General features: G+C 33.5%; 6 protein-coding genes across 8 annotated transcripts; 3 read left to right on the top strand and 3 right to left on the bottom strand.

Annotated features, from left to right (window-relative positions):
• The first annotated feature begins 1,308 nt into the window (after positions 1-1,308).
• LOC112741055 (ion channel POLLUX) lies at positions 1,309-6,448 on the top strand. 2 transcript variants are annotated; one of them, XR_011871604.1, is made up of 12 exons: positions 1,309-1,931; positions 2,026-2,094; positions 2,171-2,788; positions 2,948-3,130; positions 3,280-3,339; positions 3,437-3,640; positions 3,743-3,991; positions 4,218-4,316; positions 4,435-4,629; positions 5,152-5,228; positions 5,347-5,610; positions 5,806-6,448. XR_011871604.1 is itself a non-coding variant. In XM_025789871.3 (12 exons), the coding sequence occupies exons 1-12, from the start codon at positions 1,566-1,568 to the stop codon at positions 6,022-6,024; spliced, it is 2,619 nt and encodes an 872-aa protein (XP_025645656.1). In that variant the 5' UTR covers positions 1,309-1,565; the 3' UTR covers positions 6,025-6,448. The 2 variants fall into 2 exon arrangements, 1 of the variants encoding a protein (XP_025645656.1); XM_025789871.3 differs by having other exon boundaries at positions 5,136-5,228.
• A 1,134-nt stretch (positions 6,449-7,582) lies between these two features.
• LOC112741057 (glyoxylase I 4) lies at positions 7,583-9,045 on the bottom strand. Its single transcript, XM_025789874.3, has 2 exons — positions 8,741-9,045; positions 7,583-8,223 (listed from the first exon to the last, which is right to left on the bottom strand). The coding sequence occupies exons 1-2, from the start codon at positions 8,881-8,883 to the stop codon at positions 7,833-7,835; spliced, it is 534 nt and encodes a 177-aa protein (XP_025645659.1). The 5' UTR covers positions 8,884-9,045; the 3' UTR covers positions 7,583-7,832.
• Positions 9,046-14,742: 5,697 nt separating this feature from the next.
• Positions 14,743-15,276, bottom strand: LOC112741054 (glyoxylase I 4-like). Its single transcript, XM_025789870.2, has one exon. The coding sequence runs from the start codon at positions 15,274-15,276 to the stop codon at positions 14,743-14,745; it is 534 nt and encodes a 177-aa protein (XP_025645655.2).
• A 1,775-nt stretch (positions 15,277-17,051) lies between these two features.
• LOC112741052 (uncharacterized protein At5g49945) lies at positions 17,052-20,381 on the bottom strand. Its single transcript, XM_025789868.2, has 3 exons — positions 18,598-20,381; positions 17,720-17,923; positions 17,052-17,631 (listed from the first exon to the last, which is right to left on the bottom strand). Exons 1-3 carry the CDS (start codon positions 19,588-19,590, stop codon positions 17,401-17,403), a joined length of 1,428 nt encoding a protein of 475 aa, XP_025645653.1. The 5' UTR covers positions 19,591-20,381; the 3' UTR covers positions 17,052-17,400.
• A 355-nt stretch (positions 20,382-20,736) lies between these two features.
• On the top strand, positions 20,737-21,575 carry LOC112741053 (uncharacterized). Its single transcript, XM_025789869.3, has one exon. The coding sequence runs from the start codon at positions 20,737-20,739 to the stop codon at positions 21,421-21,423; it is 687 nt and encodes a 228-aa protein (XP_025645654.1). The 3' UTR covers positions 21,424-21,575.
• Positions 21,576-22,583: 1,008 nt separating this feature from the next.
• LOC112741051 (nifU-like protein 2, chloroplastic) lies at positions 22,584-24,686 on the top strand. Of its 2 annotated transcripts, none has more exons than XM_025789866.3 (4): positions 22,584-22,964; positions 23,060-23,168; positions 23,432-23,742; positions 24,312-24,686. In XM_025789866.3, exons 1-4 carry the CDS (start codon positions 22,890-22,892, stop codon positions 24,501-24,503), a joined length of 687 nt encoding a protein of 228 aa, XP_025645651.1. In that variant the 5' UTR covers positions 22,584-22,889; the 3' UTR covers positions 24,504-24,686. The 2 variants fall into 2 exon arrangements, with proteins under 2 accessions (XP_025645651.1, XP_025645652.1); XM_025789867.3 differs by having other exon boundaries at positions 22,679-22,964; positions 23,069-23,168.
• Positions 24,687-24,986: the final 300 nt, after the last annotated feature.

The following is a 24,986-nucleotide window of genomic DNA, read 5'->3' as shown; positions in this document are numbered from 1 at the left end:
TAACAAAAATTATTCTCCATATCCAAATAATTTTAGCATCAAAGTTTATTCAAGTAATTTAGAGCCACACGCTTTTTCTTCTTTTTCTTCTCTGCTGCTTGTTTCAAATTCACGCATACACTTCTTCTTCTTTTCCACGCTTGTTTCAAATTTACGCATATGTTCTTCACCCTGATATTACATCTTCTTCTTTTTCTCCTTTTTTTATTATTTTTTACTTTTGTTACCGTTATCACCGCTACCTCATCCTCTTCCTCTTTCTTTTTCTTTTATCATTTTTTGTTCATGATTCAATTTTTGTTTGTGTGCTTGTTTTCGAATTGAATTTGTGTGTCACCATTATTAAATAATTTCGTTTCATCCTGGATTTAAATAAAGGTGCAGTTGGTCTGTGCTTGTTTTGAAACAAGTTTACATACTGAATTTGATTTTCGGTTCATTCTGAATATAATTTCGGTTTATTTCTGAGTGAATTATTTTGTTCTGTACTTGTTTTGAAACGAGTTTACATTCAGAATTTAATTTTCGGTTCATTCTAAAAATAATTTCTGTTCATTATGAATATAATTTAGGTTCATTTCAAATATAATTTAGGTTCATTTATAGTCTGCACAATTCAAAATTTTTCTTTTCCACCTTTTACTACTTTTTCACCAGAGAGAGAATGAGAAAAAGAAAAAAAAAATATAGCAGCAACAACAATAAAATAATGACGATAAGGAGAAAATACGTGAAAAAGAAGGAACGCAAAAAAGAAGCAAGAGGAGAAACGCGAAGAAGAAAGCGAAGGAGAAGACGCTCCGAAGTAAACGAGCGTGAGAAGAAGAAAAAGAAAAAGAAAAAGAAAAAGAAGAAGCAGCAGCGGAGCATGTAATCACACTCTTTTAACGAGAGTGATTTTTATTAGTATTGAACCTACTTGAATGAAATTAAATAAAAAAAATACTTGAATACGTACCAACGATATTTGTTAACTATCGGAATTCCTAATTTAGCAAGGTTGATAGAAAAGTAGTTCGAAAGTACAAGCAGCAAGTATATATATACTGTCGTATAGCAAGCAGTACTTCTCAATGTGATCATTCTGTTCCACGAAACATGGATTTCAGTGAATGACCGTTCACATGATTTGGCATTAAATTCACCGACAAGTTGACCATTTTGACTATACAACAACACGACTTGAATTATGAATAATGTTAATTCAAATATAAAACAAAATAATAAAAAATGTTGATTATAACGTATTTTTTATTTTTTTTTCTTAATAAATTTGTAGTAGTTAATAACAAGAGCAGCAAAGTTGTGTTTATTAAGAGTTGAGAGTTGATAGGGTAAGTAGCAGAAAAGAGTAAAGACAAGTTTAAAGAGCAAACGAGAAAAACCGTAAACCGAAAAGTGGTAGGGTGTGTTGTACAGTAGAGCCCACTCGCAATGAGTAAAGAAAAAACAAAAACAGAAAAAGAAAAGAAAGGGTGCAGATTAAAATATTGCAGAAAATGGTGCAGTGCGATTTCTCACTCTAATTGAAGAAGTCCATCGTAGATCCCAGGCATCGGTGAAGAATGCGAGAGAACAGTAGGGATGATGATGGAGGTTCAAAGCAGCTGAAGAAGCCTCCATTGAAGAAGACAAAGACTGTGCCTGCTTCTTCAACAACGCATCTCAGAGTGTCAGTTGAGAATGCGATCGCAGTTGAGGAGCAATGGAACTTCCCTTCCTTTCTTGGTACCAAGCCAAGGAGGAGGCGCCCTTCCCCTAACAACCTCGATTTCTCCAAATCACTCCCTTCCCGCTTCGATCCCCCTCCTCCTCCTCATCCTTCATCGCCGCCAACATCACCACCACCACCACCTCCGATACCACCACTCACTTCCGATACCAGCTCCAGGAGACCGCAACACCACAACCGCTCTCCCTTCTTCTATCTGGTTTCAATTCAAATCGTTTATTCTGTGTTTTTTCATTCCAATTTTTTTTCATTCTTTTTTTACCTGTAACAATTTTTTTTGGTGGTTGTTGCAGCTTTTCGTCACTTGTATTATTTTCGTGCCTCATTCAGCTTATCTACAGTATAGGCTTGCAAAACTAGAGGTATATGATCATTGACTTGTACTGCGTTCATCTTGTTTATGATGGATGAAATACTCATACAAATTATTTGCCACAGCATGACAAACTTCACATGTGCCGTGAAATTAGTTCTTGTTCCGGCATTGGAAGAACTCCTGTAGAGGAAAACGTTGGCTCATTTTCTTATATACTGAATGCAGACAGTAGAACAATTGCATTGTACATTGTGATGCTCACACTCATTTTGCCTTTTCTGCTGTACAAATATCTTGATTACCTTCCTCGAATGATCAATTTCTTGAGGAGAACAAACAATAACAAGGAGGATGTACCATTAAAGAAAAGAATTGCCTATATGGTAGATGTATTTTTCTCCATATATCCTTATGCCAAGCTCCTTGCCCTTCTCTTTGCAACTCTGTTTCTCATAGGGTTTGGTGGTTTGGCATTATATGCCGTAACCGGTGGTAGTTTTGCTGAAGCACTTTGGCATTCTTGGACATATGTAGCTGACTCTGGAAATCATGCCGAAACAGAAGGGACGGGCCAGAGGATCGTATCTGTCTCAATTAGTTCGGGCGGCATGCTCATATTTGCTATGATGCTTGGGCTTGTTTCGGATGCTATATCAGAGAAGGTTGATTCACTCAGGAAAGGGAAGAGTGAAGTGATTGAAAGAAACCACATACTCATTCTTGGCTGGAGTGACAAATTGGTAAACTCCTCAATGGTTGTACATGAATTATTTTCAATACCTGATATTTAACTTGGAACATGATGTTGACCACCAGTTTAGGTTATTTATCCGTCTAACAGTTCTTAATTGTTTCATCTCAATATGAGTCATGTAGCTGACATGTAAATTTGATTGCAGGGATCACTTTTGAAGCAGTTAGCAATAGCAAATAAGAGTGTTGGTGGTGGTGTTATTGTGGTTCTTGCAGAAAAAGAAAAGGAGGAAATGGAAATGGATATAGCAAGACTAGAATTTGATTTCATGGGGACTTCTGTAATATGTAGAAGTGGCAGTCCTCTTATACTGGCCGATCTAAAGAAGGTATTGATGCGGTATCTTTGTTCTATTTTCTTAGGAAAGGATAACTTCTCACGATATTTCTGTGGATGATGTTTTGAGTGCTTTCACATAAATTCCTTCTTGACAACTGTTCTCTACCCACTCAAATTCTTATAACTATTTATTTGCAGGTTTCAGTTTCAAAGGCACGCGCAATCATTGTATTAGCTTCGGACGAAAATGCTGATCAGGTCATTTACCTCATTACCTGCTTATTTGTTTGTTTTTGTTGGTAACTCATTCTGAAATTTCTTCTTAGTCTTTCCTTTTCTCTCTTTCTATTTCCAGAGTGATGCACGAGCTTTGAGAGTTGTTCTCAGCCTCACAGGTGTAAAGGAAGGCTTAAGAGGCCATGTTGTTGTGGAGATGAGTGATCTTGATAATGAACCCCTAGTGAAACTTGTTGGTGGAGAACTCATTGAAACAGTTGTTGCACATGATGTAATCGGACGCTTGATGATTCAGTGTGCTCTACAACCCGGCCTTGCCCAGGTTATTCTAAAGTTTGATGATATCTCTGCTAAATTTATCAACCAATGTACGTGACTTTGGTATAATTTATCTTTGGTTCATTTGTTTTGTTCTCTTGGCCAGATATGGGAGGATATACTGGGATTTGAGAATGCAGAGTTCTACATCAAAAGATGGCCTGAATTGAATGGTTTTTGCTTCAGAGATGTATTACTTTCATTTCCTGAAGCAGTACCATGTGGGATTAAGGTTGCAGCAGATGGGGGGAAGATTGTCATAAATCCGGATGATAATTATGTTCTGAGAGATGGGGATGAAGTCCTTGTCATAGCGGAGGACGATGACACATATGCTCCAGGTCCTCTTCAAGAGGTTATCTTTTTGTTCTAACTCCTCTTGCAACACGATCCATTTAGGCAGTTATATTAATTGAGTGCTTAGGCAGCTAGGCCTTAGAGTGTGTTATGTGTAGTATATTTTTCACATTGTCTGGGATTATATTAAATCAATGGTTATAGGTAACTTATTAATAAATTTACATAGTTAGACACCAGCAGCATATAGGACTCCTTGTTTCTAATTTGACATATTTGTATAGGTACGGAAGGGCTTCTACCCTAGGAAATCTGATCCACCTAAATTTCCCGAGAAGATATTATTCTGTGGCTGGCGTCGTGATATTGATGATATGATCATGGTAATTCCCTAAAAATTGTGTATGCTCTACAATACTGCCTTTTCTCATAATTATTTTGATTAGCTGCAATGCAGCAAAGCCCTACCATGTAATTTCATAATTATCTATTGTTTCTTAGGTTTTGGAAGCATTCTTGGCTCCTGGTTCGGAACTCTGGATGTTCAATGAGGTTCCTGAAAAAGAAAGAGAGAATAAGCTCATTGATGGAGGACTTGATGTTTCTGCGCTAGTGAACATAAAGCTGGTCCACAGGGAGGGAAATGCTGTCATTAGGCGGCACCTGGAGTCTCTTCCATTGGAGACTTTTGATTCTGTAAGTTTCAATATTCTATTCATATTTTATAGCATGTCAAGCTTGTATATATGAATCAGTGTGCCTTCATGAAGGAATCTTCTATCATTGATATGCCGTGTGAGTTTTCCAGGGCTCATGTTACCAGTAACCAAATTATGTAATGCAATAGATGACCAAATTTCATGCTAATTGAGTTGATAAGAATTCTGGATAACCAATGGCAGCTTCTGTCTCATTTGCAATTATTATTTATTTATTGACACTTAAAATGAAAAAGAAAATAAAAATCTCGTTAGGATGATAGCCTGTTATATGACTTAAAATAGTTTTGTTTTCAAAATAAAATTATAAGGAAGTAAGTTCTGAAGTAAGAACTTTACTAACACTAGATATCCCTAGATTAGAAACAGTTAAACACACTAAATGAAGATTGACACTAAATATCCCTAGACTAGAAACAGTTAAACACACTAAATGAAGATTTTCTTCAACTGTACACTAAGTTACTAACTCTGAGAGAACAGATTCTTATTCTTGCAGATGAATCAGTGGAGGACTCTGTTGCCCATTCTGACTCAAGATCTTTAGCTACACTTCTACTAATTCGTGACATACAGGTAGTCCCAATTGTTGCATTTCATATTAGAGTTGTGATGCTCTCGTCACTAACTTGTATCACCTTGTTTTGTGAACTGAATTCTAATAAAAATAAAATCACCTCTTTTGTTTTTGTAGTCAAGACGACTTCCATGCAAAGACTCAACATCGTCTTTAAGGTTATCGGGGTTCTCTCACAGCTCTTGGATCCGCGAAATGCAGCAAGCTTCAGATAAATCAATTATAATCAGTGAAATCTTGGATTCTAGGACTAGAAATCTGGTGTCTGTGTCCAGAATCAGTGACTATGTGTTATCAAATGAGCTGGTTAGCATGGCACTTGCTATGGTGGCTGAAGACAAGCAAATCAACCGTGTTCTTGAGGAGTTATTCGCAGAGGAGGTAGCCCTTACTTAAAACTTTTTCTTGCTATTTCTCATACTGTTGATGGATCTCAGTTACTATTTCGGTATTTGTGGTCACATCCCTTTTGGATCATCTAGTTTGGCATTTTAAGGCTATAGTCTATCTCATATGGTTTTAAATTACAAAATCAAGATTACATTTGTTTTGGACATTTTTGTTCAATTATGGCAGGGGAATGAGATGTGCATCAAACCAGCAGAATTCTATTTGTATGACCAGGAAGAAATATGTTTCTATGACATAATGATCAGAGGTCGTTTAAGAAGGGAGATTGTTATTGGTTATCGCCTAGCTGACGAAGATCGGGCGATTATCAACCCTTCCGGGAAGTCAGTTCTCAGAAAATGGTCTGCAGGTGATGTTTTTGTCGTTATAGCATCAGGTGATTGACAAGAGAAGGGAAGGGAATAGTACCATTCTTGTGCCTTGTGTATGATTATGTTCTAATTCAAGCTTACACTCTTAGTGAATGGATGGCCCTCCTTTTCCCTTCCCTGTCTCAAACTTGCACTGGGACAAACTGTCAACTGTTAATAGAAGCTGGGATTTTGGAGGATGCTTATACTAATTGAAAGCAGGTAGCAACAGAGATTTTGGCCCTTCACATATTCTTCAAGATAGTTGCTAACCACTTGTGGAATATTATTATGATTATTGTTATTATTTGTAGTGCAATGCAACTTGTGAACTAGTCTTTCAAGTTGTATTAGGTTAACTAACAAATATGTAGAAGCTCTGGACTCATTATTCAATAAGAAAGATTTTGCTCTAATTGCAAGAGGATATATATAAAGTTCACTTTGTAATTTCTCAACTGTATGGTTATTCTGATAATAATAATAATTAGCAATAGCCGAGGCTGATGATGCATGAATTAGTGGCAGTTACATTGCCAAGTGTGAATGGATCAATCAGGCTTTAAGGGAATGGAAGCTGGAGGGGTATGACCTTAGTATGTATGGCCCAATATTTTCACTCTGCTTTGTTAGTTGTTACTTGTCATGTCAGGAGAGGCAAGCCCATGTGGCCATGTCCCACAAAGAAAATGAAGTGCCTCAAAATTCAATCTAATCCAAGTATCCAACTCCAACCTTTAATAAGGTCTTCTTCTCATCAACCACCTCTCCCAACAATGACATAACCTGCCCTATTTTTTCTTTTCATCTTATCTTATCAGTTTAATCCATATTTTCAGGTTAGTGTAAAATTTAGTGTTGGAAGCCCAATTTACTGCTACGAATAAGTGAATTACAGACTATGAAAAATTGGCTAGCAAAAGGTGACTAGTTTCCATTGTTAATTAATTGTATAAATATTTTGGCGCCATTATTTTGATAAAAAAATATTTTTTTTTATTTTTTAGTGTGTTTGGCAAATTTTTAGTAGTAAAAATAAAAGTACTAGAAAAATAAAAAAATATTTTTTTTGAGAAACTGTAATTTACATCTTTTTTTAAAAGATCTTTTTCCTTAAAACAAGATGTTTTTCATATAATAAATAAACAAAAAAGTACTTTTATATTGTTAGTGCATGTTTGGGCGCCATTATTTTGTTAAAAAATATATTTTTTCAATGAAAAAAGATCTTTTTTTATTTTTTAACGTGTTTGGCAAATTTCTAGTAGTAAAAGTAAAAGCACTAGTAAAATAAAAAAAAAATCTTTTTTGAGAAGCTGTAATTTACATCTTTTTTTAAAAGATCTTTTTTCCTTAAAAAAAAGATGTTTTTCATGTAATAAATGAACAAAAAAGTACTTTTATACTGTTATACCCAAACATAATTGATAGATAAAAAGATCTTTTTACATGAGATATCCAAACATAAAATTACTTTTACTTCTCTGTAAGATCTTTTAAAAAAAGATAATTCAAAAAAAGATCTTTTTTTTAAAGCTCACCCAAACAAGCACTTAATTTTCATCTTTTCTGCATATCTAGACAAATAATAATGAGTAGGGAGACTATTTTTTATCATTATGCACAAATGAAAACAATTCATCTATTTGAACTATCACATATCCGTCTCACTCTTTGCAGACTAGACCTGAATAATTACTAACATAATTCATAATCAAATTTAGACAACACTCTTCAGTCTTCATATTCTAATAGGATTTCATAATGCTTTAATTTCACAAAAAATGTGTATAAATTTTAAAATGATTAAGGAGACTGCTTGGTAGTTGTGATTCCGAGTACTCATATTGAAATCTTCAACATATCCATCACCAAATTATCCATCATCATGATTGCTTCTTCTGCAGAGCAGTTGTTCTTCAATGTTCTTTTTTCTCCATGCTTCTTCAGAGGACATGGTGAGGAAATTGGAAGAACAGGGAGGTTCTGGCAGTTACAGATTTCAATCATGTAACCGTCAGGATCATGAAAGAATATCTGATCTACTTGAACTCCACCATCTTCCACAACTGCACTCACATACTTTATGTTCATCTCATCCAGTTTCTTCATTATCACACTCATGTCAGTGCACTGAAACGATATATGATTCTCTTTTGGGTTTATGGATCTTGTCTCCACCGGAACCATATCTGACTCAAGCAGGTGTATTCCAATTCCGTAGTTGAATAACCTGAACCACAGAACGTATATATCAGAGTTTTATTTTGATGCCGACAGTGTAAAGCATTTAAGGTAGCGTTTGGTGGAGAGACAGAAAGACTGAGAGACTGAGACTAAGAGATAGAGATTGAAATAATTAGTGCAAAGTGGAAGACAGAAATTGACACAAGAATAAAACTCTAATATAATTTGTACAAAGCGTAAAATTGGAATTAATTAATTAAAATGAAGATATTTTGAGTATAAAATGTTATTAAAGTTTCAGTCTCTATCTCTAAAAATTTTAGTCTCCTATGTCCCTACTTTTTGGAAGTATTTAAAGACTGAAATTTTAGAGATAGAGACAAAAATTTTAGTACTCGTCTCTGAACCAAAGTCTCTGTATCAGTGCCTCAAAACAAACGCTACCTGAGTTTTATTTAAGTGATAATGCATGCTAAGAAGCAATTAAGTGTCGTATCAAAAAAGAAGAAGCTTAATTAATAATTGGAAAGCATATAGTGAAGCAGAAGTAGAGAAGAAGTTACCAGGCCCCTTGGAATTTGAAAGAAGAAGGGCGCTTGATGAGGACAAAGCCTAAGACATCCTCGTAGAACTGAACTGATTCAGTCACACTCTTACACACGAATGAGACGTGGTTCAGTGAAAGCAGAGGCAGTGGACTTGCCATCTCTTTCTGTTAGTTGTTGTTTGCCGGTGAGACCTCAGTCAGGTTATTATATAGAATCACAACCTGCATACTGCTTAGAATCTTAGACTAGGGTTGGTAATGGGTAGATAGAGTTTGGATTTAATCTTAATTTTAGATTTTTATATAAAGAAGAGTGTTAGGGTCATTAACTTTTGTGATTTGTAACCATTAAATAGTCATCAATAATGTTTTTAATGGTATGAGATTTTATCTAATGATGTGGGATTACTCATTTTTCTTTTACTGGTTATATACTTATATGCTAGTCAAAATTTAATAAAGTTGCTGGCTCCTAGACTTTTCCTTATATAAATTCAATTTTATTTTATATGTGGATTGAAAATATCTCAACTCTAACTTTATTCGTTCTTGGATATCCGACTTTACCTGCAAATTATTAAAAAAATGTAATATTATTATATAACTTGATGATAATTTAAAATAGAACTAATTTTTATATTAAAAAATATTAAATTATCAATTAATATAAAAAAGACTCAATTCACATTAGGGGTGGCAATATGTACCCTACTCGCGGGTACCCAACCCGATCCGCAACGGGTAGGGTAGGGTGCGGGTAGAATTCTCGTGCGGGTCGGGTAGGGTGCGGGTTGAACTTCAACCCTACTTGACCAACCCGCACTCTATATATGTTTATATTATATACTTATATAAAAATATGTTTTAAGTGGATATTGAATCAAAGACCTCTCACTAAATGCAAAAGATCCTTAGCCACTAAAAGAAAATTATTAATTGATAATTTAATATTTTTTTTACATAAAAATCAATTCTATTTTAAATTATCATCAAATTATATAATAATATTGTATATTTTTTGTAACCCGCGAGTAGGGTCAGGTACCCGCGAGTTAAGAGCGGGTAGGATTAGGGTTGGGATATTCTCAACCCGCGGTAGAGTTAGAGTTGGATCAAAACCCTACCCTACCCTACCCAATACCCATTGCCACCCCTAATTCACACCCTATTTGATCCGAAAAACTTACTTACTGTAAATTGAATTGACAATCCTACTCGATCGGATTGAATCAGATTTGATATCTATAAGTAGAATACATATTGTCACCCCGACCTTAGACTTACAAGATTATGTATTTTCTTCAAGTTATTAAGTTGTTACAAAATTTTTTTTTTATGTGTTTAATAAATTTTTAATAATAAAAATATTGAAAAATAATTTTCTAAAATTTTTTATTTTAAAAATATTTTAATATAATAAATAATATTTTATATTATTATATTTAAATATAATTGATAAATTTAAAAATACTTTTAGATAGAATATTTAAATATTAATTATTTTTATTTTTTTAAATATCACTTAACTTTTTTTTTAAGATTTTGCGAATAAAAAAATATATTTCTTCTGCTCTTCTCAAAACGTGCTCCACGTTTGTTTGGAAAAGTCTTGACGGGTGACCCACTAAGTATGTCCAAGTTCCGACAAATAGGAATTGCAATTGCCATTCTCCTTTTTTTTTTTCTTTTAATATAAAGTTAATAGTTTACTATAAGTAGTTAATAATTTAATTAATATGTTAAATTATTTAATTATTTTTAATTAATAATTTTATTTAAAAATAATTATATATAAGTTTTTATTTTTATATAAAAAATAATAATATTTTATATAAATATAATATTAAAGGAAAATATTATTTTAGTCATTAATATTTAATTTTTAATATTTTATTTTTATTTTAAAAAATTTTAAATAAATTAATATTGTTCTACTGTAAAATTTATATAAATAGTTAACAGAATGAATAATAATATAATATAATCATTAACAACATTATTAATAAGTGATATTTTTTACGATAAAAAATATAATTAAGATTTTTTGTAACATTTTTTTTCAATCTCTTTCTTATAAAAAAAATTATAAATTCTATCATCATTTAATTATCGATGTTCCAAAATAAAATAAAAAAATATGTTAGTGATCATTGATGAAACAATTTTACTTATTTACTTATTAAAATAAATATTATTGTCTCTTAAATATGTTAATTGCTCGTATTAAATTTAATAGTAAAACAATTATAAATTTATTCGGACTGAAATAAAACGACTAAAACTCGTTAAGATTAAGATAAAGTATTTGAAACATTAAAAATTGAATTAAGAGTTCTAAGACTTAGGGGACCAAAGCTTCAATAGTTGTAGTAAGTAGCAGTATCCGTATCTTTGATTAGTGTCTTTAAGACACATAAACACATACATAATACATAAAGATATATAAACATAAAAATATACAAATTTTATAATGTATTTAATAATATTTTATATACATTAATAATTTTAAAAATAATTAAAAATAAAAAAATTGAATTTATGTTATATAAATTTTATTTTTGTGTCCCAACTTTAAAAAAAAATACTAAATATATATATTTTATATGTATTTATATATTACTGTATCTATTTAAATTTATATCTCAACAAATAAATAATAAACATATATTATCATATTTAATAATTAATATTTATATCTCAACAAACAAACATAGCCATATAGACAACAATAGTCTTGTCTCTTGGTGTGAACCAAGTTACTGCATTTGACTTCTTAAGGTTTGTTCATACTTGTCGTTATAATATCTCACATTCAGAAGGCCAAAATCATGTCATAATCTATGAAGCACGGACACTTTGCTGGGTTGCCGTGTCGGACATATTTTGGATACGACACTCACAGACACTCGTTCGACACGCGTGTCTGCTGTGTCCAAATCGTGTCTCAATAAAAAATAAAATTTTTTTCTCCGGACACACTTGGACACACCTAAATACCATCACGTGTCAGCGTGTCCGATCTTATTCTTAATATATATTTTTAAAATAAATTTAGATATAGTATATATTGTTATTTATTAAAACAAAAAATGTTTTAAATACTTGATATAATTAAAATAAAATATTAAAAATAATTTAAAAAATTAATTTATATTTTAATATCAATAAAATATTAAAATATCATTACGGTTTATCTAAAAAATACTTTATATTTTATATGTATACGTGTCCCCGTATCATGTAAAATTTTAAAATTTGCGTATCGGCATGTCTCGTGTCGTGTCGTGTCCCGTGTCCGTGTCAGTGTCCGTGCATCATAGGTCATAATAGTTGCATTATTTTACTAATTAATTTGGGTACATTTAATGGAAAAAAGTGATAGATAACGGTAAAGGCAGTGGATGAGCAGCTTGAGGGTTTGAATGGGAATGAATTACATGTGATGCAGTGTACGGTTAGTTCGTAAATTTGCTGACTTAGCTTAGCTTGATATATATGGATAGCGTCATATATAGTTATCTAACCCTAACTCGAGCCGAATTGGCTGGTTTCACCAAAAATACCAAAAAGTGAATTCCTAATCAATTTTTGTTTAGAATTTGTTTGAAAAGTATTTGAATGTGAAAATTTTTTTTTAAAATTATTTTATTTAAAATTTAATTTTATAGTTTGAAATGATTTTAATATACTAATAAAATAAAATTTAATTCTTTAATTTAAAATGGCATAGACTCCCCATACTCAATTAAGAGGTTGCGGGTTCGAGTCTTCTATCTTTCCAAATTTTTAGCCAATGAGTAATAACTCAAATGGCATAGTCTCCCCATACTTAATTAAGAGGTTGCGGGTTTGAGTCTCCTATCTTTAGAAAAAAAAAAAAACTCTTGCATAAATTAATTTTTTTTTTATAATTTTGTCTTTAACAAAATTATTTTATTAAACATCTATTTATTTAAATAAAAATATTTTTGACATTTAACATGTTAAGTTAAATTAATGTGAGAATGATTTTAAAATTAGATTACTTTTAATCTGATTTGTATGAAAAAAAATGAGAATTAAAATTAAAAAAAAATTTAAAAATTTATTTTTATTTATTTTAAAATAAAAAATTCCAATTCTTAAATAAATTTTAATTTATAAATTTCCAAACAAACTCTTAATATTTATACAGTAATTATTTTTATAAAAATATTTCTATATAAAAATAATATTATAAATTATTAGATAAATTAACATAAATATATTTGATTAAATTATTTAATAATTTATAATATTATTTTCATACGAAGATATTTTTTACAGAAATCACATATTTATAATAGACAATTAAATATGTAATTAAACCAATCAAATTAGTCAAATTCAGTGAAAAGAAATTTAAACTACACCGACCTAACATTTAAAATTGGCTCTTACACTATGTTTGGATGTTTGATGGAAAATGAGAGGAAAGAAAATGAATGGAAAGAAAATGAGAGGAAAGAAAATGAGAGAAAAAGTGAATTTTTTTGTATATTGTTTGGATGAAGAGAAAATGGAAGGAAAGAAAATAAAGAGAAAATATGGATGAAGAAAAAATTACTTTATTACCCTTATATATATTAATTTCACATAATGAGTTAAGAATTTTGCTTTTTATTGTTAGAAGGGTAAATATGGAATTAACATTCTTTAGCCTTCTCTCTTCCGTTTTCTTTCCAGTATTGAGAGGAAAAAAATTATATGGGTCCCATACCAATTTTTTGGTTTTCCATCCATTTTCTCTTGTGTTCCAAACAATGGAAAATGGGCTTTTCCACCCATTTTCTTTTCTTTGGTTTTCCTTCCTTTCAAAATCATTTAAACCAAACAATGTGTTAGAGAATAAAGCAAGGGTCTTTGGATTTTAATAGCTAGGTTTTATCCCTGTCACATTGGCATTGTTTCTTTAATTTCTTTTTTTTTTTTATCAAAGATATAAGACTCGAACTCATTGGCGTTTCTTTAATCTCTTTAATTTGATGAGTTAATTCATTTACATGATCGTCCTTAATTCTTTTTTCTTTGTGCAGCTAGCTAGCCATAAATAAGTGGCCTGTCATATATAGATATGGTCAGCTTTTTAATATAAGTTTTTTATCATCATCAACCATTAACATTAGGATATAAAGATACATCAGATCAACCCAATACTGCTTCTGACTGCACATATTAAACAACTCAATGACCTGAGATCATACTAATATTGCATTTATATTCTGAATCTTAATCTCACTTGTACTCAAACAACCATAGTAGGCTACGGACTACATTCCAATTCTAGAAGAGAATTTAATAATATTAACTGTGTCCTTGAAAATAATAATATTCCTAACTCAATTTTAATCGTCCAAATAATCATCATATACATACATTAATAATATTGTCAACCAGCGCAAATAAATTAATATACAAAATCATACTAAACGAACACCAAAATGAATTATCAAAATTAACTACCAGAATAAAACACATGTTAAAATATAAATATACATAAAAAATAAATTGAACAATATATATATATTTATACACAAATATATTAATGACTAATTTTAGTAGCTAATTTTTATATAATATGCAGTTGGATTTGGACATCCCTAATTTGATTTTTTCTGTGAGAATTATTCAAATTAAAATTTTATCTTTTTCTGTGTCTTTCTGTTGTTATGTTTTGTATTCAATTGGCAACATATGAGATGAAAAACATACTACAATTGAGTCCCATGGTTAAAATCAATAAATCATGAATTTTGTACAAAATGATAGCATTGGCTATATATTTGCATTGACTCCTAGGCTCCACACATATATAATTACTAGAATATAATACATACATAAACTATAAAAAAATTTTCAAGTGTACCGTCATATCGGTGTTTCAGTTATTTTTAACCGTTGATCTTAATTACAAAAATATATATAATATATATAATTAAGATCAACGGTTAAAAATCACTGATAAATCGGTACCACGGTACACTTGAAAATCTTCCTAAGCTATAATAATATGTTGATTAATGTTAAATTGAAATCTTCAGCATATCCATGATGAGCAAAGCACTTGGTGGTAGTAGTAGGCGTGCTAGGCTGCTTGAGAGGGCATGATGGTAATGAAGAAATTGGAAGAACAGGGAGGTTCTGACAGTTACAGATTTCAATCATGTAACCGTCAGGGTCATGGAAGAAAAGCTGATCTACTTGGATCCCACCGTCTTCAACAACCGTACTCACATACTTTATGTTCATCTCATCCAGTTTCTGCATTATCACGCTCATGTCTGTGCACTGAAACGATATATGATTCTCTTTTGGATTTATGGCTCTTCTTTCCACCGGAATCTTATCTGACTCAAGCAGGTGTATTCCAATTCCGTAGTTGAATAACCAAGCACCTTCAAAGTTGAAAGAAGAAGGCCTCTTGATGAGGTTGAATCCCAACACATTCTCATAGAACTTCACAGACTCACTCACACTCTTGCATATGAATGACACATGATTCAGTGCAAGCAAACATGATGATTCCGCTGCCATTGATCTCATGTCTCTCTTTCCCCAAACACCAAGATTATGAATCTGAGAGAGCACCACAAAATTGAACTTATTTAATATATAATTATTTATCTAGCTAAATTTGCGTTACGGATAAGTACTAATAACAGATACACCTCAGCTAAATTTCTATTTTATTATTGTCAACAACCAACTACAATAGGTCAATAACCTGTTTCTATTACGAGATGCTGTTATTTTTGACCCATCATGTCACCTATATTTTTACTGTCTTACTGCAAAACGTTATCCACGTTGTACTACTCTTTTAATAACATAAAATCCAACTTCTCTTATTTTAATTTTAGAGTTAAGTACGATTTTGATTCTTAACATAGAGGTAAAAAATTTATTTCGTCTAACCTTTTTTTCGTTACAAAATGGTCCCAAAAATTTCAGTTTATTTTAAAATCGTCTTTTTTATCAAAATTTTTTATTTTTATTACCATTTTACCCCTAACTAAAAAAAAAGAAAAAGCGTAAAGGAAAAGGGAGGGGGGGTTCGGGAAGAAGAGGGGGAAGGGTCCTCGCCGCCGCCGCCGCCACCACTGCTCCTCGTCGTTTCCGCTGGATCTCACCGCCAGATCTCGCCGTTGTTCCTCTTCCTGACTCGACGTCGATGCCAGCAGATCCGCGAAGGTGGACGTCGTGCGCCGCTCGCCGTTTCTGCTCCTCCTCCTTGTTCAGCCGCCGGTCGTCGCTGCTCCTCGCCGGTTTCTGGTTTCTTCTGGTTCTTGCTCCTTTTGCTTCTGATTATCAATCTAGTTTCTGTTCTTTTGTTGTTGTTGTTCTTCTGATTCCGTTATTGATTGATTTTTCTGAGTTCTGAGTTATGGGTTTTTGTTTTTCTGAGTTTTGGGTTCTGAGTTTTGATGATGATGATGATTTTCTGAGTTTTTGGTTCTTGTTGTTCTTTTGTTATTGTTGTTCTTCTGCTTCTAGCTGTTTTTGTTGTCGTTCTTTTGAGTTCAGATGATGATTTTATGAGTTTTGATGATGATAATTTTCTGAGTTCTGAGTTCATTGGTGTTATTTTTGCTTCTGATCTGCTTCAGCTTCTGGATTCATCTTCGCATTTGGTTGATTTGGGGAAGAAGGGGAATGATATTTTCATTCGAAAGACGATTTTAAAACAAACTAAACTTTTAGAATTATTTTATAGCGAAAAAAAAGTCAAAGATAAAATAAATGTTTTACTTCTACTTAGAAACCAAAATCGTACTTAACTTTCATTTTATTTATAACTAAAAAAATCCCTTTTTTTCTCTTCATTTTTTGACATGTCCTCTTTAGTTTATTTTCATTATTTCATTTATAGCTAATCAAAAGTATAGTTGGCCCACATTTAAGTTATATTACAAACCTTTTGCGTTTCTGCATCGTTTTAGGCCTATTGCACGTTTAAGCCCACAATTTGATCAAGGGAGCTACAATATGGATTCGAAATATCAAAGAGTTCAAATCATGTCTTATATATACAACAATTTATGACAATACCAAAAAAAAAAATATACAACAATTTATGTTTAACTGCAAATTCTCAAATAAAAATTTTAATGCTCGATAAATTAATCTTTAACTTATCAAATTAAAAAATACCATTAAAAAAAAGTTTAAATAGCATCGTATTCTTCTAAGAAACTACTACATTGAGTATGGATCAATAAGGGTTAACAGTGGATTAGCAACTGAAAGAATGTTCTTTCTTTTTCTTCTTTTCTCTCAAATTAGAAAAATAAAAAATAAACAAAACAACGAAAAGCAAATAAGGAAGTCCATTTAGGCGTTGTCACAATATGGATTTTGGGCACGCTGTCAGAAAAAGAAAATGAGGATACAACCTTGTCCAAAAGCCAGAAAAAGGTTGCTTGAAGTTGTAACTAGGAGCTTATAGGCAAATGTTTCTAAAATCGACAATTTGGTACATTGCATATCCGCCATAAGGTGGCCACGCCTATCTAGCTTAGCTTCTTTAGAAGAAATGCCGACTAACAAAAGTACACTGCCCTAGTTCTACAAAAGGCAGGAGACCCAACTACAAGGTGGGGTGGGGATGGTCTTCAACTCTACTCGTGAGTCATCATCAAACACAATAACGTTAAATAATTAGGCACCGCGAGCCATTTTCATCCTTGGCATTGCCTTTTTCATTTGGCGGGCGCGCTCTTTCGCCTCCTTCTTTCGAATAGCCTCCGCACTGAGCTTTGCCTCAGCCTCCTCCATCATCTTTTTCCTCTCTGCTTTTCTTCTCTGCATGGCCTCTTGCTGAGCATTTCGGAGTTCTTTTTGAGCCTCTTGAGCAGCCTTTTGTCGGGCCGTCTCCGTCTTGGACCGAGCCTAAATAATGCACACGATTCAATCAGAGACCAAAGACAAATAGTATATAAAATTTTCAATCCAAGCATGCATATATTGATAAACCCACCTGAGGACTTAATTTATATCTTCCGATCAAGTCAATGTAATACGGAACAAGAGCCACCAGTCGAGTCATATCAGCCATATTTTTAGCAGACGGAAGCGCAAACTTGAACATCAGTACCTTCCTGTGTCTGCCAGGGTGTTGGTCGGAGAAATGCAAGGATATTAAACTTTTCCCATATTTCTCAAAAGCTTTTTCACCAAACACCTGCAGCATTGCATTCATTTGAAGCAGTAAGAATAGGGTAGATGATACCAAGACACACATTTCACATGGAAAAAATTAAACAATTACATGATCCTAAATAGAATGAAGTACTAAATTAGCAAATTAGAAAACTTATATACTAAAACTTTAAAAACCAGCCGCATTTAGAAGGAGGATGTAATGAGAGACAAGCATGAATGCATCATACATAATATTCCTCTGAAAATAACTAGACATATTATTAGAAGATTTTCAAGTGTACCGTCATACCGGTGTATCAGTGATTTTTTATAATTAAGATCAACGGTTAAAAATCACTGAAACACCAGTATGACGGCACACTTGAAAATTTTCCCATATTATTATCTTGTTATTAGTAGAAGCAGCAGCAGCAGCAGTAGTACTACAATAGATTACAAGTATATTCCTCTAGCTAATAAATGAACAAATTACAAGCCTTAAAAGTCAAACTTGCATTCCATTTATCCTTGGGTTACAGGGTATCCCTATATGTATTAGCACACCTTGAATTAGAATCATAGGATACAATATATAGCTAAAGAGCAACCCTAAAGGGAGTCTCCGAATGCAGATCAATGCTCATTAGAATTGAAATTCTTACCACTAATCGAATCAAACATGAAAAGCTAGATAAAGAAATCAAAAGATGAAACCTGATCAATGACAGCATCGGTGATCAACTCGCCAGCAACTTCCTTGGACTCAGAAATCACAGCCAAATCGTCAGTAATCCACTTGCGGCCATTTGGGGCGGAGACGAAACCGGCGAACCTCTGCAAGTCCTTGACATCCTTGTGCATGGCCTTGGCAGCCTTCTTCTTGGCCATGGCGAAGACCACGTGATCCATGGCGTCGTCGTTCATGTAAACCTCGAAGCTGATCTCGTCCCTGGTAGGAACCACCATGTTGTAGATTCTGGCGATGAGATCGTGGCGGCTCTTGAGCTCCAGTGTGGCCAGAAGGCCCTGGCAGTACCTGCGGCCGCTGGCGTAAAACTTGAAGGTGGTTTGTCCTTCTTTCAGGAGGAGTGGAGAGTCGTCGCCGCCATCGCCGATGCCGAGGAGGCTGAAATTCTTCTCGAAGATGGAGTCCTTGGCGGCGAACTGTGCGGCCCAAGAGAGGGCTATGTTCTCGTTCTCGCGCTTTCCGGTGAAGTAGTTGATGGCGAACACGATGAGGAAAGAGATGCATACGATCTCCACGGTGAAGGAGCGAGGACGCTTGGCGTCGGGTTGGGTGGGAGGGGAAGTTGGATCGGAGAGGGAAGCATTGTGATCGGAGGATACGGGATCGGCGGGAAGGTCCTGGTCGGGAGAGGGGTGTTCGATGGGGAGGCCTTCGAATTCGTCCTCGTCCCAGAAATCGAAGGTGGTGGGCGGGGGTTTCGGGAGATCGGAGGGTGCGGGTTTTGGATCGGGTTGGGGATCGGCAGGGGTAGGAGGAGTGAGGTCAGTTGTGAGAGGTTGGGAAGGTGGAGAGCGGAGAGTGGTGGGATCGATAGAAGCGTCTTCGAATTCGTCGTCTTCAGCTTCGAATCCCTCGAAGTGGGAATCGCCGCCAACAGCAACCAGAGAGAGAGAGAGAAAGATGCATAAGAGCGTCAACAAGTACAGCAACCGGCGACACCGTTGGCTTCGATTTCCCATCGATGGTGATGTTGAGACGACGACGGAGGAAGTAAATCGCAGCAGAAACAAAAGATAGAGAGACCTACAATCACAACTTACAAAGACTGATGCTTCGTCTCTCAAATCCGGATCCGGGTTAATGCCTTACCCGACGCCCAAGGATGAACACAATTATTTTTTCAAAATTACTTTCAATTTTTATACTAAAAAATCCAATCTTCTCCGGATTATATCAAATATATCTTTAAATTTTAAATTTTAAATATTTCAGTTAATTAAAAATTAATTTTATATATTTTTTAATATATTAATAATTTGAATTTCAAATTTTATTTATACTATTTATTATTTGTTTAAATATCATTAAATTGATAGAAAAAATTTAAAAAATAACTAAAAAATTTTTTTTTTTTAAATGAAGTCAAACAAATCCTTAATCTCCAACCACTGCTAAATACTAATCAGGTTTTTGTAAGATATGATATGAAAAGAAGATTGATAAGTGAAATTGTAGAAGTTGAATTCTCTAAAGTTTAAATTTTACTTTAAAGAATAAAGTGTGATGTTCTACTCTTAAATAATTTTTCTTTTATATTTATTTTTAGTCTCACCTATGAAATTAATAGTGAGAGATCAAACTTTATTTTCTAACGGAAAATTCAAACTTTAGAGACCCAAATCCGAAATTGTGAATCAGATCGCATTGCTTCCACTCCTATTAATGTTGTTCCTATACACGTATGAAATATTACCAGCAGAGGCAGAGATACATTCTAAGCCACTCACTCACCATAAGATTTTCTTCAATTTCTTTCTGAGAAAATAAATGATTTAATAAATAAAGGAAGACGGATGAAAAATTATACAAGCTAGGATAGATAACTACCTTTGTAATAACTTAACGGTTAGTTTGGTGGTGATGTTCATCAATCAATCAAGATGCACATACACCAAAACAATCTGTGTGTCTTATTAAGTAACCTTCAAAACTCAACCTCGATTCTTTCTCTTCATTCGTATATTACTATGGTAAGCTAAGCTAACTACATCAAATTAAGATTGAAGTGGAAGCAAAGAAATCAAATCAAAACTACTGACCTAACCCCCAATAATATTAATGTATTCCTCTATAACCCCCTCTCTTTTCTCCTTCAAACAACAACAATGGAACCCGCCATCTCTACGCCTACGCATAATAATGATTTCAGCTCCACCATCGACACCACTCGTCCCTTCACCTCCGTCAAAGAAGCCGTCGCCATCTTCGGCGAGCGCCTTCTCGTCGGTGACATGAACATTTACTCTCCAAAGCCATTCCCAGACCCTGCATCTTCTCCTGTTCAGCAACTACCACAGAGTCCTATCATGAAATCGAAAGAAGTAGAGGAAGACAACGGCGTTGTTCTTGATACATTGAAGAAGCTGGAGGCAGAGCTTGAAAAGACAAAGGCGGAGTTGAAGCTGCTCAAGGAAAGAGGGAGTGAGACGGAGGTGGCGTTGGCGACGCTGAATGCAGAGCTCCACAAGAACATGTCCAAGTTGGCGCAAGCGGAGGCCGCAGCAGCCAGGAAGGCTGCGGCGGCTACAAAGACGGTGAGGTTTGAGATTGAGGAAAAAGGAGGTGATGAAGATGGAAAGGAAGTAGTGGATATAATAAGAAAGAAGAAGGAGGATTCAAAAACATTGGCTCATATACTGAGCCTTGGAGAGAATGATCATCTTCTATTCGGAGGAGGTGGCAAAAGGAACAAGAGTATGAAGCAGAAGCCTATTATTCCCCTTGTAGGGGATCTTTTATTTTTCAAGAGAAAGTCTTCTTCTACCAATCCTCTTTATGCTTCTCCTTTTTAATCATCAATAATGTATATTCATGTTTGTTTCATTTCTTTGTTTCTTTGGGGTTGGACAAATGTAAAATCTGTACTACTTTGTATTTTCTTTTGCAACTTTGTCTCTTTCTTCTCTTGTTATGGGATATGTCATGCTCGTAAACATTCAAGTTTCTTCCTAGTTTTTATCTTTCTTTTAAAAATGAGTAAATCGCAAATCAAACCAGTAAAACTGAAATGAAATTAGTCGAACCGCCACATTGCAAGATTTTGAATGAACAGTAATTTTTTATACCTTTTGTACTCTTTGCTGTTGTTTTCGTTTGTTTCTAGTTGTTGCTTACGAAATCTTCTTCTGATTTGTTTGCAGCAGTAATTTTCGCAAAGAATGCGATTGAGACTTGAGTGATGTTCAGAAAGATTGGAAGAGACTGAGTTTTATGGAAAATTGGTTTCGTGCTGAAAATGTAATGTTCATTATAATGTGCCTCCTCCTTCGTTGTTGCCATTTTCTTATTGCGTTTTGTTGTAATAAAAAATTTTGGTGGCAAATTAGTTTTTGAAAAATCATTACTTTTTAAATTGATCTATGAAAGATTTTTTTAATCAAATTTGATTTTTAAAGATTTTAAATTAATCATATTAATTTTTTCGTTATTTTATTGATGAAGTCAAAATTTGCTAATATCACACATTAAATAATACTCCAACACACACTTAAGAGTCTTAATTGACTATTAACATAATAAAATTATGAAATTAGATCTAATTTTATAAACTAATCATGTTAATAGTCAATTAAAATTTCTAGATGTATATTAGAATGTCACTTAATGTGTCATATTAATAAATTTGACACCATCAACAAATAAAATGACAGAAGAATTAATAACATGATTAATTTAAAATATTTAAATTACGAATTTAATTAAAAAAAATTTTAGAGGCCAATTTAAAAAATGAATGATTTTTTAAAAATTAATTTGACTATTTACTTTTCATAAAATTAATGAACATGTTATTCAATTATGTGCCCTAATTTTAGAATAACAAAGTTTTTCTCATTAAGTGATGCTCATATAAAGGTTTAAATGCTCATAATTATTTAAATTAAAGATAAAACAGATTGAGTAAATAAAAGTAAGTGACTGTGTATAGAAGTAGCAATATTTATCTACTTTTAGTTTTGATAATATTTTGTGTTGAATATTGGGCTTGGAGAAAGGCCCATTGACTAAAGAAAGAAGCCAAAAGGCCCAAAGCGAGCGAAGGGAACAGAACGGCGAAGAAGAAACGGAACTGATTCAATTGGCTGCTGTTGAAAGAAACAACAGAGAAAACGCAAGAAAGAAATCAAAATCAAAATCAAAATCAAAATCGTTTGCAAAGGCAAAACCAACCATAACCAACAAAAACCCTATTTAGACCAATCTCGAAGAACCCTGATTAGACTTGTTTTGTTCTTTGGGAAGAAAACAAGAGGCACCGATGCAAGCTGTGGTGCTCAATACTCAATCTCGTTGCAGAGGCCTCGAGCCTCCTTCCTCCTCCACCTCCCAAAAGGTTTTCTTTTTTTTTTTGGCGTTCTTATAATTTCCGATATATAGTTATAATGATGATGATAATTCTTCAATCTGAAATATGAATAATAATAATAGGGTTGGCAGTGGCAGCGCACAAGCTTCTTCGGGAGGAGAGGTAACCTTGCACGCCGCACTTTGTGTTCTTCTCTTCGGATTCGTTTGCCCCATACATCACGGCGCCATGGTTAGTCAATTTATTTATTTATTAATAGATTCTAGTTTTGAACTTCTTTTTGTGAGATTTTCATGGAATTCAAGTTCAGTAGTTGGAATTCTTGATTAATTAAAATTTGCTATAAAACGGCATAAGCTTAATAATTGAATCATTAGGTTTTGATTGGTGCTTTGCCTGTATAGATTTCCTTTAGTTTTGATTGAATTTGGTTGTACATATTTCCTTCCTTAACTAGGAATAAAAGTTGTCTTCATTATTATGCTTGTGTTTAGTTTTGAGGGCCGTTGCCACTCCAAATCCAGCTGTCGAGTTGCCGTTAACCGCAGAAAATGTAGAAAGCGTATTGGATGAAATTCGACCGTATCTCATCGCAGATGGGGGAAATGTGGCTTTGCATGAGATTGATGGCAATGTTGTGAGGTTGAAGCTACAGGGAGCGTGTGGCTCCTGTCCAAGTTCTGTTATGACAATGAAAATGGGCATTGAGCGTAGATTGATGGAAAAGATACCGGAGATATTTGCAGTGGAACCCATTGCTGATGAAGAAACTGGTCTTGAGCTCAATGAAGAAAATATAGAAAAGGTTAGTTCTGTTTAACATTGTGATATCGATATTCTGGCATAGAATATTAATTTTTTTGCAGTTGCTTATTGACAAACCAAATAGACTAATTTTGCACTTCTGCACGCATAAAAAAGAACTTTGAGAAAGGGAACGACACATGATGGATATAGAAAAGGAAGGCATATGTAGTATATTAGTACCCTTATTGGACAAAGACTAATGAATGAAACTGAACAAGATATTGTTCAAGTTTCTTCACTTTCCAGGACGTTTTCGGAAATATCATAGCGTCTGCAATTCCAAGAAGAAAAACACAAAGAACATTAGTGGATGATAAACACTACTTTATATAAGTTTATTGCAATTGTCAAATTTCGGAGATCATTTGCAAAAATCAAACCATGTACTGTCTACTTGGTGGGAATGGGATGATATCTCTCAACTTGAGTATGTGTATTAACTATGAAGATGAAAAGATGCTTATGTTTCTTTTACTTGTTTATATTTGATAGTATGTTAATATTGATTGTCCAGTAACATTCTCAAATGAAAGGTTCTAAGTATTTCATATTTGATATGCGGTTTAGGTTCTAGAGGAAATAAGGCCATACCTGGTTGGGGCAGCAGATGGATCTCTTGAATTGGTAGGAATTGAAGAGCCAATTGTAAAAGTGAGAATCACAGGTCCAGCTGCTGGTGTCATGACTGTACGTGTTGCTGTTACGCAAAAGTTGCGAGAAAAGATACCTTCTATTGCAGCAGTTCAGCTTTTATCATGATTTGGCCGCTAAACACAACTATCATCGGCATTGGATTCTTGTAATTTTTCGTCAGCAACAATAAGTGTTACCTGTGAAGTGATGTATATGTATAGTATATACGTAGCTACAGGATGGAACTGTTATCGTGTAAATTCAGTATTCAAATGATTTCATATCCTGAAAGAAGCCTTGCTTTGGTTATGACTTTGTCAGCTTCCTTTTTTCTTTTCCTGTTTCTCATCACTAGTCTCATCATTAGTAGTTGTTTTACATGCGCACTAAAATACTACGTACACACCAGAAATCAGACACCAGCGTATCATCTATTTGCATATATTTATATATATTTTTATGTACATGTTATTAATTTTTGTATTCTCTACTCTTAATTAGTTCAAGACTTGAGGTGATTTGTCAATTTTTTTTTTTGGTGTAACTCAGCATGTGTTTATCATAGCTGGTTCTAAACTCGGAAAAACGAGAAGAATGGTGTTAAGCTTG

This window comes from Arachis hypogaea, chromosome 14 (assembly GCF_003086295.3).
Source record: "Arachis hypogaea cultivar Tifrunner chromosome 14, arahy.Tifrunner.gnm2.J5K5, whole genome shotgun sequence".
In the NCBI taxonomy this organism is placed as follows: domain Eukaryota; kingdom Viridiplantae; phylum Streptophyta; class Magnoliopsida; order Fabales; family Fabaceae; genus Arachis; species Arachis hypogaea.
This window is presented reverse-complemented; position numbering and strand designations above follow the sequence as displayed.